The 15,520-nt window shown below is 46.2% G+C and overlaps 1 protein-coding gene across 1 annotated transcript in view; it reads right to left on the bottom strand.

Annotated features, from left to right (window-relative positions):
* CCDC180 (coiled-coil domain containing 180) overlaps positions 6,764–15,520 on the bottom strand; it is a 67,775-nt gene continuing 59,018 nt past the window's right edge. Inside the window, exons 39-42 of the mRNA XM_021085122.1 lie at positions 13,641–13,746; positions 12,706–12,841; positions 11,363–11,519; positions 6,764–10,250 (exon numbers count right to left, since the gene is read on the bottom strand). Of these exons, the coding sequence (XP_020940781.1) occupies positions 11,388–11,519; positions 12,706–12,841; positions 13,641–13,746 (374 nt within the window). The 3' untranslated portion in view covers positions 6,764–10,250; positions 11,363–11,387. The remainder of the gene's footprint in view (positions 10,251–11,362; positions 11,520–12,705; positions 12,842–13,640; positions 13,747–15,520) is intronic.

The raw sequence follows: 15,520 nt of genomic DNA, 5'->3' as shown, positions 1-15,520 counted from the left end.
GTCCCTCTCAGAACCTCTCTGACTTTACAGCTGCCATAGGGAGCTCTTCCATCCTTTGAAATTTAGAGGTGATTTTCAAAACCTCTGGTTGTCCTCATCTCACTTCCCATCTGAAATTGTCTGTTTCTTCTCTATACTGTCTCCAAAAAAAAAAAAAAAAAAAAAAAAAAAAAGACAAACCAAAACTCTCATTTCTATCACTCTATGTACCACCAAATGAGGCCCAGGGAGTTGGCTATGGCATTATCCAGTCTTACCTAATTCCCCTCCTCGGAAATCTTCCTTGAAGCCCCCACCTGAAAGTGATGCCTCCTGGAAGGAGCTGCTGGAGCCCCGTACTTGTCCCTCAGCGTGTTCACAGTGGAGGAGAATGTAGGATGATTCTGTGTCTCATCTCCCTTGTGAATAACTTGAAGAGACCAGATTTTACTCATCTTTTCTCCCTGAGTTATAGTAATAATAATTTTAACTCCTTCTTGAAGCTGAACAACAACATGCTCAGAGTTACGTATGTGAATGAAACACTGCCCCAAAGTCTTTTCTGCTTACATAAAAGGTTGGGGAAAATAGATCCATGACAAATGGAATCTTTGGCCAGGTCTACTTCTGGTTAATCATTAACTTCATGATCACTTCCTCTCCCATCAGCTACTGCCTCATGAACAAATGCAGAGAAATTTCTAGACAATTGCATTCGTTTTAACTGAGTAAGGAGAAACAAAACAAAAAACACAAGGGAGAGATTCCCAGAGCCCTGCTAAAATCCAGGCTCTGATAAAGCTAAGGATGTGCTGATCAAGCAAAACTCCCTAATCCGCCCACAAAGGCCTCCAAGGTGAGTCAGCTGAAAGAGGCTAATCCCCAGAAGGGACTGATCACTAAAGCTCTAGAGGCCACACAGGCACCAAACACTGGAAAACAGGGAATAATGAAAGCTGAAAGTCATATTGTGCAGAGAAAGGTCATAGACCTACAGGCTAGGGTCTTAGCTCTTTAAGAGATCACCTCTGCCCCTTCTGGAGATGTGGGTCATTCACACAGCCCAGCCTTGGACAAGGCCCGGATATAAGGATGATTCCAGGGATGCAGCTATTGCGTTGTCAGATGATTAGGGGCCCAGTTGTGGGGTACAGCGTGGAGGCAAGTAACTAATACTGTGAACAAGACAACCAAATACAATATTACTGATTTTATAATAGCCGATAAACTAGCTGGTACAAAAACTATACTGTACTAGATGCTAGAGGTGAGGAAGGGAGGAGGCAGTGAGAAGAAGCACATGTATCCACCCCATCTACCCATATCCACAATATATCCACCTTACATATATGATATGTGTGTCGTATAGGAAGTGCTCAGCAAAGTTTGGCTGACCCTGAAATCAAAGAAGCAGAGAGTATTCAAAAAGTGTGGGTTTAGATTAAAAGTGTATGATTCAGGGAGGACCACTTTCCCTGAGTTTGACTTTGGATAATTCATTTGGGGCTTGATCTTTTATTAAACTGGGGGCCCTTTGCTCTGCTCTAGCCTCAGATTCCCTTAAGTGGCAACATTAACCCAATAAATAGCAAAAGAGCCTTCCCTTGGGGCAGTTTGGTCAAGTCCCATTCATCAGTGGTTTTCCATGGAACAACATCTCCTCCAGAGGCATTGTGGACTTTCACAAGGTTATTTTTGGTTGCCACAATGATCAGGGGCACCTCTTGACATTTAGTGGGCCAGCTGGATGCTTGCTGTCCTGCCATGTAAGAACAGTCCCCCATGTCGGAGAAGATTCCCTACCCTTGCCCTCATCCTAAGCAGCATGTGAATGCCTTGCCAGTCACTCATGGAGAAGAAGAAGAAGAAAAAAAAAAAAAACACCTCTGCTTTACATATAAACACAAATAACTTTGTTACTGTTTCACTATATAATTAAATTTCATTTGGGGAGAGTAAAAGAGGGGATTACAAAATATTTATTACGAAAGAGTCTGCAGAGTTGGGTGCTGCTTCTAGAAATCCCCCAGCAGCCAATCACACCCAGAGAAGCTGAACCAGATGTTCTTACTTACTGCAGCAGACACAGGGGCAGAGACATGTGTTTCTTAGAGTTCTGTATCACCCCACTACCAAATGACTTGATTTTCACTACCACTCACTACAAGTTGAGGAAATTAAAACCACTCTTTTGAGGGTTCTTTCTGGAGTTCACTTTGCCCAAAGTCAGATCTTGCCACCATACGTAGAGGAGATGGACTGCTTTCCAATTCTCTTCTCATCCATTCACACCTAGTCTTTTTCACTTAAAATGGAAACCCTTGGAGTGTTCCTGTGGCGCAGCAATTAAAGATCCAGCATCTTCACTGCAGCAGCTTGGGTCAGCGCTGTAGCATGGGTTTGATCCCTGGCCCAGGAACTTCCACACGCCTTGGTGGCAGCCAAAAAAAAAAAAAAAAAAAAAAAAAAAACCATTAAGAGAAACCCTTGCTCTCAGCAGAAATTTCCTTAAAACAGGATGTTTTATATTTGCAATTAGAAATTTATAATGTGGGGAGTAGCTATTGGCTAAGAAAGGAGCTAGCAAGCTGCTGTCCAGAGTAAGCCACTAGAGGAAATTTCCTCTAGCAACTTAATTTGAGAGCAGTACAATATATCAGCACTAACATGGCATTTCCTTCCCTTTGTGAAGTACATGTTGCTGAAAATGTGTCTGAAGGGTGAACTATAAACCACATGTAAATATCACGGGAATTATGGGAGTTCTATTTACAAAACATATATATATCCCTAATCATGGTGATGGCAGTGTTCGAGTACTTGGCACATATAGGCTTGTAGTAAATATTTATTCAATGAATGTCAAGTCCATTCTTTTTCTACAACACCATGCCGCCTCTTTGTATACCTCAGGAATGAATATGACAAGCAGCCTGAGAGATAGTGACCCATGATCCTGATGTGACTTTCTGGAGCCAGGGTGGGAGATAAGGACCTTACCAAATATTAGGCTGTGTATTCTGAGTGCTAATTGTCTGTCTCTTGCTTTTGATTGCTGAAAGGCCAGTACAGAGGTTGGCAGCCATTGTTTCAAACCCCATGAACTGATAGAGCTTCCAGGCAATTTAAAGAGATAGTGCTTTTTTCCCCCCTGCTTTGGGAGCCAGATATTAGGAAAATCTTTGTCACTGGCTCACTGCAGAGACAACAGAACAGAAACGCCAGTGACCACACACTATAAAGAATACATGCTTTGCAAAAATTGTTTGTAAATACCACAAATGGTTAGCTCCAAATCTCAAAAAAATAAGAATCAGAAATCCGGAGAATTAGATTTCCAGTTACTACAACATAATACTTAAAATGTTTAGTTCTCAATAAAAAATACAAGACCTGCAGAGAAACAAGAAAAAAGAATTTAACAGAAACCATTCCTGAGAAACCTTAGACATTGGATTTGTTAGACAAAGATATTGAATCAACTGTCTTCAATATGTTCAATGACATAAAGGATGCCATGGACAAAGAACTAGAAGAAATCAGGAAAATGATATATGAACAAAGTGGGAATGTTAATAAAGAGAAAATTTTTTAAAAGGCCCAAAATAAAAATTTAAAAGTTACAATAACTGAAGTTAACAACTCACTGGGGAAGTTAAAGATGATCTGAGCAGGTGGAAGAAAGAATCAGTAAACTTGAAGATAAGATAATTAAAATTATTCAGTGTGAGGCACAGAAAGAAAAAAGAATGAAGAAAAGTGAACAGAGCCTAAGGGACCTGTGGGACACCATTAAGTAGATAAACATACCTATTATTAGCATTTTGGCAGGAGAAGAGATAGAGAAAAGGGCAAAAAGAATATTTGAAAAATGGCTGAAATTTTTCCAAATTTGATGAAAGTAATGATTCTATAGATCCAAGAAGTTCAACGAACTCTAAGTAGGATAATTTTAAAGAGATCCACACCAAGACATATTACAATCAAACTGCCAAAGCCAAGCACAGAGAGACTCTTGAAATCAGGAGAAGTGATTCATCACATCCAAGTACCTCTCAGTAAGTTTAATAGCTGAATTCTCATTAGAAATCATAAAGGCATAAAAAGCATTTGACAAAGTTCAACATCCATTCATGATCAAGACCCTCGCCAAAGTGGGTATAGAGGGAACATTCCTGAATATAATCAAAGCCATTTATGATAAACCCACAGCAAATATAATCCTCAATGGGGAAAAACTGAAAGCCTTCTCACTCAAATCTGGAACAAGACAGGGATGCCCACTCTCACCACTGCTCTTCAACATAGTTTTGGAAGTCTTAGCCACAGCAATTAGACAAACAAAAGAAATAAAAGGCATCCATATAGGAAGAGAAGAGATCAAACTGTCACTGTATGCAGATGATATGATACTATACATAGAAAACCCTAAGGACTCAACCCCAAAACTCCTTGAACTGATTAATAAATTCAGCAAAGTGGCAGGATATAAGATTAACATTCAGAAGTCAGTTGCATTTCTGTATACCAGCAATGAAACATTAGAAAAGGAATACAAAAAAATGATACCTTTTAAAATTGTACCTCACAAAATCAAATACCTCGGAATACACCTGACCAAGGAGGTAAAGGACCTATATGCCGAGAACTATAAAACTTTAATCAAAGAAATCAAAGAAGATGTAAAGAAATGGAAAGATATTCCATGTTCCTGGATTGGAAAAATCAATATTGTGAAAATGGCCATCCTACCCAAAGCAATCTACAGATTCAATGCAATCCCTATCAAATTACCCATGACATTGTTCACAGAACTAGAACAAACAATCCAAACATTTATATGGAACCACAAAAGACCCAGAATCGCCAAAGCAACCCTGAGAAACAAAAACCAAGCAGGAGGCATAACTCTCCCAGACTTCAAGAAATACTACAAAGCCACAGTCATCAAAACAGTGTGGTACTGGTATCAAAACAGACAGACAGACCAATGGAACAGAATAGAGAATCCGGAAATAAACCCTGACACCTATGGTCAATTAATCTTTGACAAGGGAGGTAGGAACATCAAATGGGAAAAGGAAAGTCTATTCAGCAAGCATTGCTGGGAAACCTGGACAGCTGTATGCAAAGCAATGAAACTAGAACACACCCTCACACCATGCACAAAAATAAACTCAGAATGGCTGAAAGACTTAAATATACGACAGGACACCATCAAACTCCTAGAAGAAAACATAGGCAAAACACTCTCTGACATCAACATCATGAATATTTTCTCAGGTCAGTCTCCCAAAGCAATAGAAATTAGAGCAAAAATAAACCCATGGGACCTCATCAAACTGAAAAGCTTTTGCACAGCAAAGGAAACCCAAAAGAAAACAAAAAGACAACTTACAGAATGGGAGAAAATAGTTTCAAATGATGCAACTGACAAGGGCTTAATCTCTAGAATATACAAGCAACTTATACAACTCAACAGCAAAAAAGCCAATCAATCAATGGAAAAATGGGCAAAAGACCTGAATAGACATTTCTCCAAGGAAGATATACAGATGGCCAACAAACACATGAAAAAATGCTCAACATCGCTGATTATAAGAGAAATGCAAATCAAAACTACCATGAGATACCACCTCACACCAGTCAGAATGGCCATCATTAAGAAATCCACAAATAACAAGTGCTGGAGGGGCTGTGGAGAAAAGGGAACCCTCCTGCACTGCTGGTGGGAATGTAAACTGGTACAGCCACTATGGAGAACAGTTTGGAGATACCTTAGAAATCTATACATAGAACTTCCATATGACCCTGCAATCCCACTCTTGGGCATCTATCTGGACAAAGCTCTACTTAAAAGAGACACATGCACCCGCATGTTCATTGCAGCCCTATTCACAACAGCCAGGACATGGAAACAATCCAAATGTCCATCGACAGATGATTGGATTCGGAAGATGTGGTATATATACACAATGGAATACTACTCAGCCATAAAAAAGGATGACATAATGCCATTTGCAGCAACATGGATGGAACTAGAGAATCTCATACTGAGTGAAATGAGCCAGAAAGACAAAGACAAATACCATATGATATCACTTATAACTGGAATCTAATATCCAGCACAAATGAACATCTCCTCAGAAAAGAAAATCATGGACTTGGAGAAGAGACTTGTGGTTGCCTGATGGGAGGGGGAGGGAGTGGGAGGGATCGGGAGCTTGGGCTTATCAGACACAACCTAGAATAGATTTATAAGGAGATCCTGCTGAATAGCATTGAGAACTATGTCTAGATACTCATGTAGCAACAGAAGAAAGGGTGGGGGAAAAAACTGTAACTGCAATGTATACATCTAAGGATGACCTGACCCCCTTGCTGTACAGTGGGAAAATAATAAAATAAATAAAATAAAAAAAAAAAGAAATCATAAAGGCAGGGGGCAGTGGGATGACATATTTTAAATGTCAAAAGAAAAAAGAGAAAACTCAAGCAAGTATTCTCTATCTGGCAAGACTTTGTTTAAAAATAAAGGAGAAATTAAGACATTTCCAGAGGAAGCTCACTGCCAATAGATTTCCCCAAGAAATGCTAAAGGGAATCCTTCAGATAAAAATCAGAGGATACGACACAGCAACTTGAAGCCATATGAAAAAATAAAGAGCACCAATAAAAGTAGCTATAAAGGTTAATATGAAAGCTAGTATTATTGTACTTTTGGTTTATAACTCATCTTATTTCTTACATAATTTAAAATACAAACACAAAGTAATGATAAATCTATGTCAGCGGGCACATAACATAAAAGGTAAAATTTGTGACAACTGCGTTAAGGGGTGGTGGGGGGAGAGAATGAGCAGTACAGCAGCAGAGTTTCTGTGCACTATTGAAGCTAAGTGGGAATCAAGGCAAATTAGATTATCATAAATTTAGAATGCTCAGCCCTTGGAGCATCTCCAGGCTCTGGTTGTGGATGACATGATCACCCTGCCACACAGGGTCACATCTGAGGTCGCCTGCAGAGAGAGGTAGATGTAGTCATGCAAGGATTCTGTTGACCCAACACTGCATGCCCCTCTCGGCAGTCCACACTCTACCTCCACACCCAGAGGCCAGGTAGTCCCATGCCGGAGCACATCTGCTGATGCTTCTTTATCTGCATGGCATGACTGTCATTCTTCCTGTTGACCTCCTACTCATTGGGCCAAGCCCAGTACAAATATCAGTTCCTTTGGCAAACATCTGTGCCCTGTCCTGGGTGTGGATAGTCACTTCCTCCTCGAGGTTACTACCTTGGCTCAGGATTAGTATGGACTGCCTGCCTCTAGCGTTCTTTTATATGAGAAAGATATAAATCTCTCTCCCTTGTTTATGCTACCATTATTTGGGTTTTCTACTGTATGTAGCCAAATCTAATCCTAACCAAAGTATGAGCTTGCCATGGAATCACTATGTAACTTTGGCACATGTCCACTTGTCATAGTGGCAGAGGCAGGTGCGAAGGCAGCTTGTATGACTCTGTGATCTGCTTCTTTCGCCCAGCCAATATCCACACCCTCTTCTATTGGATTCAGTTTTTCTTTGGGGAACTGTCCTTTCCCCACCCTTGGTCCTAGTGGTTGAGTGAAACTGACACCACTTCTTGGGCCCAGTGGCGAACATATGACCCAGGCTCCAATAGCTGAAGGTGCACAGAGCTAGCTACGGGAGACCAAATTCATGCAGGGAGCCACTGATACATTGTACGCACACACACAGCAGCTTGAGGGCTCATGTGTACCCACCCTTACTGGGTCTCCAGCAGGACTCCCGTGTATGTCTGGCCATGGACATGAAGCTTGGCTGTCATGCATGGTGTCTCCCAGTGTCTGCCTGCATTAGGGAGGCTTCTGCACTCAGGCACACCAAAGCCACTCCATCCCACCACCTTGACCTTTGTGATGGAGCCTGACCTCATTGAGCATCTGCTTATGCAATTCCACATCTAACCTCTCATTGCACAATGGGGAAACTGAGGCCCAGAAAGATGCAGGGACTGGCTCTGGGCACAGGAGATGGGCAGAGTCCAGAGGATAAGAAAGCCTCTGGACCAGGCCTCAACCTCTCACCTGGGAGGTTCTTTGGAAATGAGAGTCCCTAAGATCCTAGGGGGGACCTTGCTCACCCCCCTCCATATAAGGTCATCTCCTCTCCACATGTGCAAAGGCCCTCACTCACACTGCCTTCTCAGTGGGGACCACGCGGATGTGGCTGAGGAAGAGCAAACCCTGGGGAAGCTACAAGAGGGAGAGGAGAAGATGATGGGAGGAAGTCCTGTGGGGGCAGCCGTATCCATTTTCCTAACTACCTTCCCAGCAGGGGAATTGCTAAGGTCCCCAGGGCCTCAAGAGGACGGGGCTGGGGTCCTACAGCCCACCTCTAGGTACCTAGAACTAGGATGAGCCCTCAGCCCCCGGTGCAGAGAGGGGCCACAGGAGAAGAGGCTTTGGGTTTTTCTGGTATAAACCAGGGCACTTGAAATGGGTGACCCCAAGGGCTCCACACGCTTAGAGGGTGTCTGTTGGCCTTGGTTCTCCATCGATGGCCCACTGTGCTCTGAAGCCTGGAAAAGTGCTTTCCACTCCCGGAGGCCTCCCAGAGAGAGGCTGGGGACTTGGGTGGGTAAAGAATGTGCCAGAGCACCACAAACCACATCCAGCATCCAGGGAGAGACCTCCGGGTCCTCATGTGGAAACAGAGGGGGATTCTCCGTCTGGCTGAGATGAGGATGCCTCCTGAGTGAAGAGGACACCCGGGGCAGTGGTGGGGGCAGAGAGAGGAGGCTTCTGAGGTCCCTTGCCCTGCCCTTAGAGCCTGCAGGTCCTGCTCTTTGCTCATCTGGGACTCTGGAGAGCCACTGTCTTACGGTCGCACAAATAAAGGTGCCTGTTTTGTGGTGTTTCGGCCTGGGACTGAATCTAGCACCAGACACCAGGGCACAGGCAGCCTCCTGTCGGAGGTGCCCCCTGAGCTTTGGGGGAGAACTTGGAGCAGAAAGAGTTATGCAGAGGTCATTCTATCTGTCCTCTGGCCCCAGAGCCAACGTGACCTCCTGTGACTAGCATTCACCTCCATGAAGATGGCAGGTCAAAGTCAAGAACAGGGGCTCCCAAACCCTCCTATTTAATCATTGAGCAGCTCTGTGAGCTGACAAGCACTCCCCCCATGCCAGGTGCCCTGAGGGGCCATGGGGTTGTGCTGAAGGTGACTGATGGTCTCTGCCTCCCAGGAGCTCACTGTCTGGAGGGGAGATGGACAAAAAGCATGAAACCAACAACATGTAAAAGGATGAAAGCAGAGAGTGTTCCACCTACAATGAAGCAGGGTGATGTGAGGGAGGACGGAGGGCTCACTGGGTAGCAGGGTCTGAAAGGCCTCACTGGGGTGACATTTACTGGGACCAGAGGACAAGAGGGAGAAGACACCACGGGGGCAGAGATGGGCAGGCGGAAGTGAGTCTGGCCAGAGAGGGTCAGGGAGGTGGCCACCGTGGCAGGAGGGAGCCTGGGGTGGGGACAGGGCGAGGGGAGATGGAGGGAATCAGATCCTGGGTCCCTGGACTGTGTTAGCCGCTGGTCTTCTGACAATAGTGCTCCAACATTTAGCACCTTAAACGTACAAATATTTAATGTCTCCCAATTTGTGTGGACCAGGAATCTGGTCACAGCTTAGCTGGGTTGCTCTGCTTCAGGGTATCTCACAGGCAGGTGCTGCGGCTTCAACTGGGCTCGACTTGGGGAGGATGTGCTCCCAAGTTCATTCACAGGCTGCAGAATTCTGTTTGGACTGCAGAGTCTGAGTTCCTTCCTGTCTGCTGGCCTGGGCAGTCCCTTGGGGAGAGACCACCCCGCTGCCTGATGGCTTTTTCTGGCACCATGGGAGCTTCCTGTCTTGCAAGCTGGGGCAGGCGGCAATGTGGCAGTGCTAAAACTGGGCAACTCTCCACCTGTGAGGGCGGAGTCAGGCCAGGTGGGAGGCTGTTTCCCAGCCAGGCGGAGCCTGGTCACCCATAGCAGCAGCCGCCCCTCAAAGCCCTTTCAGTGGCTTTTCTCCTTCCAGGCTCCCTTTCCCCATGTCCTCACTCATGCTTCTCGAGATCTTCTCCAAAACAAACAACTTGCCCCCAAGTCCTTACCCACTTTTGAAGAACTCACACTCTGCTGAGGTTCTGCACTGGCTGTGTCACTTTGAGCAGATTGTCTTGACCTTTTGGATTTGAGTTTCCACACCTGTAAAATGCAGGCAAAACCTACCTTAGGAGATAAAGCACGAGGCAATGTCCAAACCCTGCAGGAGCAGCAGAAGCTCAGGAAGTAGAGGAAGGAATGTGAGCCACCTGTCCAATGGCACAAGTGAGACCTGGCACAACGAGGCCGTGTCACAATCAAAGAAGAGAAAGTCAATAAGGAAGACAGTGGGATGCAGGTTTCCAAAGAGAGTGATCTGAGTCGCATGGGACTAAAGAGGCCCTTTTGAAGATTTCTGCCAAAATGTTATTGGTGTTCAGACAAATTGCCAGATACCCACTCAAAACTGGATGAAGTCTTTGTTGGTGCTGGGAATCAATGCGTAGTTGCAATGAAAACCCACATTTGTTAAATGGGCAAATATTCTTTCCCATAAGGTTTTTTGTTGTTGTTTTATTTGTTGGGTTTTTTTGTTTTGTTTTGTTTTTGCCTTTTCTAGGGCCGCTCCTGCAGCATATGGAGATTCCCAGGCCAGGGGTCCAATAGGAGCTGTAGCCGCTGGCCTACGCCAGAGCCACAGCAACGTGGGATCCAAGGCATATCTGCAACCTACACCACAGCTCATGGCAATGCTGGATCCTTAACCCACTGAGCAAGGCCAGGGATCTAACCCACAACCTCACGGTTCCTAGTCGGATTCATTAACTACTGTGCCACAATGGGAACTCCTCCCATACGTTTTAATTATTTCATTTTCCAAGATGAATTGCCCAGCATGCCTCTCGGGAGTTATTTCTTCTGAAGAACTGGTCTCTATTCTAAGTTACTTTCTCCTCTTATCTGCCACCCTAGCTGTCCATGTAGAACTCCCCCTTTCACCTCTGTCTTCCTCAGAAGTGATCTCCATGTGGGCAGGGACCATACCAGGTTCTGGTCACTGTGAAGCTACAGCACTGGGCATAGAGCAGAGATGGATGGATGGATGGATGGATGGATGGATGGATGGATGGATGGATGGATGGCTGGCTGGCTGGCTGGCTGGCTGGCTGGCTGGCTGGAAGGAATGGTGGACTGATGGATGGATGGAGGGGTAGGTGGATTGATGGATGGATGGAGAGATGGATAGACAGATGAGGAGTCCACACAAAATAAACCTTTATTTTGGGTGGGTTGAGAGTGTCACAAGTACAGGTCCTGGATGGTGTGCACGGAGCGCTTCCAGTTGTCCTTCCAGCGCTGAGCTTCCCTCACTTGCAGTGTGTTGTCCTCCTGGATCTTCTTCAGCTCCTTTTCAAATGAAGCTAAATATTTCTGGGAGCAAGCAGCAGGAAGAGGCCACATGAGGAAGGGCTTCTGGACTCTGTGCCCTAGAGGAATGCTGTAACCTGCTGGCGGGGAGCTTAGAACCCCTTCAGGCACTGGCAAAGAGCTCTACAAGTCATTTCTCAAGGACTTTGCCCAGTAACCTACCAGGCAGGACCAGTTGTTGTCCCCATTTACAGATAGGGAAGCTGAGACTCACAGCCTTGCTGGGGGTCATCCAGCTGGAAAGAGGCTGAGCAGGGACCTGAACCCTGGTCTATCTGATTCTGGACTCTGCCCTCCTTTGTTAACTACACTTTGTCCCACACTGTAGCCTCCGTGAAGCCCAGGAGTCTGGCTTTCCTGAGAGGCTGAATCCTCCAGGCCTTGAGCCCTTTGAAGTCAGCAGCAGAGTTGTCCCTTCTGCCTGGGACTTAGCATAATGGCCAGGGAAGGGCCTGCTTGGGCACTGAGGGATCTCCAAGTACTGTGGTCATCAGCATGTCTCTGGGCAGGACGAGGTTTCTCTCTGGGGCACCAGGACCAAAGGTCCACACATGCTCAGAGCTGAGAGGTCCCTTAGGTGGTCTCTGGGTACAGCCTCCTCTTTAGGGGGCCCCATGGGGTCTACCAGGTACTGTTCAAATCTTGGCTCTGCCACTCTGCAGTGGCACAGAGGGGCGCATGTCTTTAAACTTCAATGTCCTCAGCAGTAACATGGGGACAGTTCTACCTTCCTCGTGGGGTTATTACAGGATCTGATGAGAACAGAAGCTGCAGCAGGTGCTCAGTACCTGTCCCTTATTCCACCCACTGCTCCCATGGCCTCCGGGCCTCTGACTATTTTGTTCTGTCACCCTGTCTCAACTGCTCCTCGGAAAGCTTTCCTCCCCCCACAACCCCACCAGTCTGGGTGTGGAATCTCTAGCTGGGATCCCATGGAACTGGCTCCCGCCATCAGACCCACGTTATCACTGGAACTGGTCATGCCCTGGGGCTCACGTTCTGGTGCCTGAGAACACAGGCCATCCCAGGTGCTGGTTCTGCCCTGGGACACCCTGACGTGTGCCATCTGCTCCATGGACCAAAGGTCAGGGCAGCTAGTGATGGCAAGCTCCCTCCTTCCCAAGGCGACCACACTGAGCTGCCCTGTGCTCCTTGGGGTGCGCCCACCCCACCCTGTCTCTCCACTCACCAGGTAGACAGCATCTCGGGCTTCCACAGACGCCAGGTGGCCCAGGGTTGTCTTGGCGGTGGTGATGGATGATGTTTTCCGGAGGAGAATCTTGTTTTGGATGGTGACTTCCGTGGGTTTGAGTCCTGGCCACTTCCTACAAACAAACATGACTGAAAAATCTTATGGGCTTATCTTCATTATTCACAGTGTACCCCCCATCACCACCACCACCCTTGGTGAAAAAGGTTAGAATTTCTTTAAAAAAATGATCATGCTTTAAATGTCTTAAAGAAAGCATTTAACCTAGCATTTAACATTAAGCTTCTTCAAGTCCTTTCTTGTATTTTCATACAGTTTAAATCCATGTGTACAGACAGGCTTGGGTTCTGCGTGGGGAAGGGGAATCTCACACCTCTAGGTGTTCCTCTGTCCTGGGCATCAATTTCCTCATCAGTTGGCAGCCAGGTGGCAGTCACCTGTTCCTGGCCTGCTCTTCCTGCTGTGCTACTGAAAGCACCACTGACAACTTAGCTGAGCAAACTGCTGCCTTCCTTCTTCTAGAGTCACATTCTTGGGACAGAGAGCACCAAACACTTTGAGAGCTCTTGTCACTCATGACTGATGGCTGTAATGAGACTGCGTCCCACACAGGGACAGACCTCCCTTTCTTTGGGAGCCCCTTAGTGGGTCCTAATCCAAGAACGAATAGCTGCCGAGCTCTTTGTATATGCTGGGGCCCTCTGAGTACAATCTCATTGAACTTTCTCTTCATAATACCATGTAAGGCAGGCTGCCATGCCCATTTTGCAGATGAGGAAACTGAGGCTTAGGGCATCATGCCTTTCCAAGGTTACCAGGTCTGACTGACTTCAGAGCTCTTATCCCTAATCACTCCAGGGCTCGCCCCCAGCAAATTCAGCCATTCTTGGTACTCCTCCCAGCTCGGCGCTCACCTGCTCCCCCGTTCAATCAGCGGCTTCTCACTCTCTTCCTCCAGGGAGAGCCCGGCGAGTTTCCTCCGAATTAGGATTGATGTTTTCTGTTTGGGGGGCTCCATCTCTGGCAGGCAAGAAACAGGTTACTGATGGTGGCTGCACCCACAGTCTCTGGTCAAGGGGACCCCAAGACCTTACATTTAGAGAAATGCGGGCTTGTTCCCCTCTTCCCCACCTGGAGTCTCAGGCAGGGGGCCGAGCCCCATCCCCCAGAGAAGCCAAATGCATCAGATTCACAGGCAAGGCTGTGGAGATGGCGGGGAGATTAAAGCTGGAAGAGGCGAGGTGGGTTTTGAGCACAGTTCCCAGCTCCACAGCCCTGGGCAGGATGCTCCGGTCCTCTCATAGCTTCTTCTCAAAGCCCCTGAATATGCTTTGGCTTCTACTAGCTGAGGTGGGTCCTGAACTCAGAATTTCTTCTAGAATGAACACGTCCAAGGTTGTCCCTCTTGTGTTGGGCTCACACATCTGTTCATTAATGTGAAGACAAAGGGCTTGTCCTTGGAGTGAGAGTCAGCAGGCAGGAGCGGCCCTCTGCACCCTGCTCTGTGTGGACGGCAGGGCCAGGCTGCTTGGTCAGAGGCTGGGGCACAGAGCAGGAGAGACCTCCGTGGGTCTGGTGCAGGGGGCCTTCCTGGCTTGGCCATTCCCTCCAAGGTACAGAGGTCACCTCCTTGCCTGCTCCTCTGCCTGTTCTCCTCGGTTCTGAATCCCAGTGGCTCTGTAGGCTCCACTTTCCCAAATGAGGCTCCCACTTGCCAAAGAGGCCCCCCAATCCTGGAACGTGACCAACATCTCAAAATGGGTATACATTTTGACCCAGAAACTCCACTTCTAGGCACCTGTTGCCCCTCTTCCCAAATAGAGATAGATGGATGCAGATGTTCCCTTCAGCACGATGACAGGAGTGAAAAGCTGGACATGGCCAGTGTTCACCAGCAAGGGACTAATTGATGCACAGCAACTGAAAATGCCCAAGGAGATGACGACTGGCTTGGCCAGCGTTTGCCTGAGTGGAAATTAGTTTACAAACAGGTGCACACCTGTAACCCATCCTCCCACCCCCCCACCAGCACACACACAGGCCTGGGCCTGAACCGGAACGGCTAGAAGTGTGGACAGTCAGTGGTCAGGACACTTATTTCTGGATGGAAGGACTCGTGTTCTTCACTTTCTTCATAACACATGATTGAATTTGTTATCTTACTACAATAAATATTTGTTGTCTTTGTAATAAAATTTTTTGAAAAATAAAAATAGTGTATTTTAATTACTTCATAGATTAGCAAGAGAGAACATTTCACCGATGATTTGAATCTTTCTGCAGTTATAAAAGTAATATGCACGTTATAAAAAAATTTAAGCATGACCTATAAGGAGAAAAGATTTCGGAAATCTCTCGCAATCCCACTTACCAGAGATGACCGTCCCTGGTACATGTCCCTCAGGCTGTGTCTCTCTCTGTCTCTGTCTGACTCTCACATAGATTCATTTACATATATGTGGGGATGCAGGTTTATATCATATATGTGTCTTTTTAAATAGTATCAGAGTTAAGTATAATTGTCACCTTGCTTTTTCATGTGACATATTCCTTGGGGACTTTCCGGTTGGCACATAGGATCCTGCCACACCCGCCCGAGCAGGTGCACAGTATTCCCTCATATATCCGGGTTATAATTTGTTTATCTAATCCTCTATATGTGGATATTAGTGTGGTCTCCAATTCTTTGCAATCTCAAAACAGTGCTGTGATGAATATGCTTGAAAACATATCTTCAAAAAATCAGGCAAGAGCTCCTGTTGGACAAATTCCTGGGGTCAGAACTGCTAGGTCC

The sequence above is a fragment of the Sus scrofa genome, chromosome 1 (assembly GCF_000003025.6).
Source record: "Sus scrofa isolate TJ Tabasco breed Duroc chromosome 1, Sscrofa11.1, whole genome shotgun sequence".
Taxonomy (NCBI): Eukaryota; Metazoa; Chordata; class Mammalia; order Artiodactyla; family Suidae; genus Sus; species Sus scrofa.
This window is presented reverse-complemented; position numbering and strand designations above follow the sequence as displayed.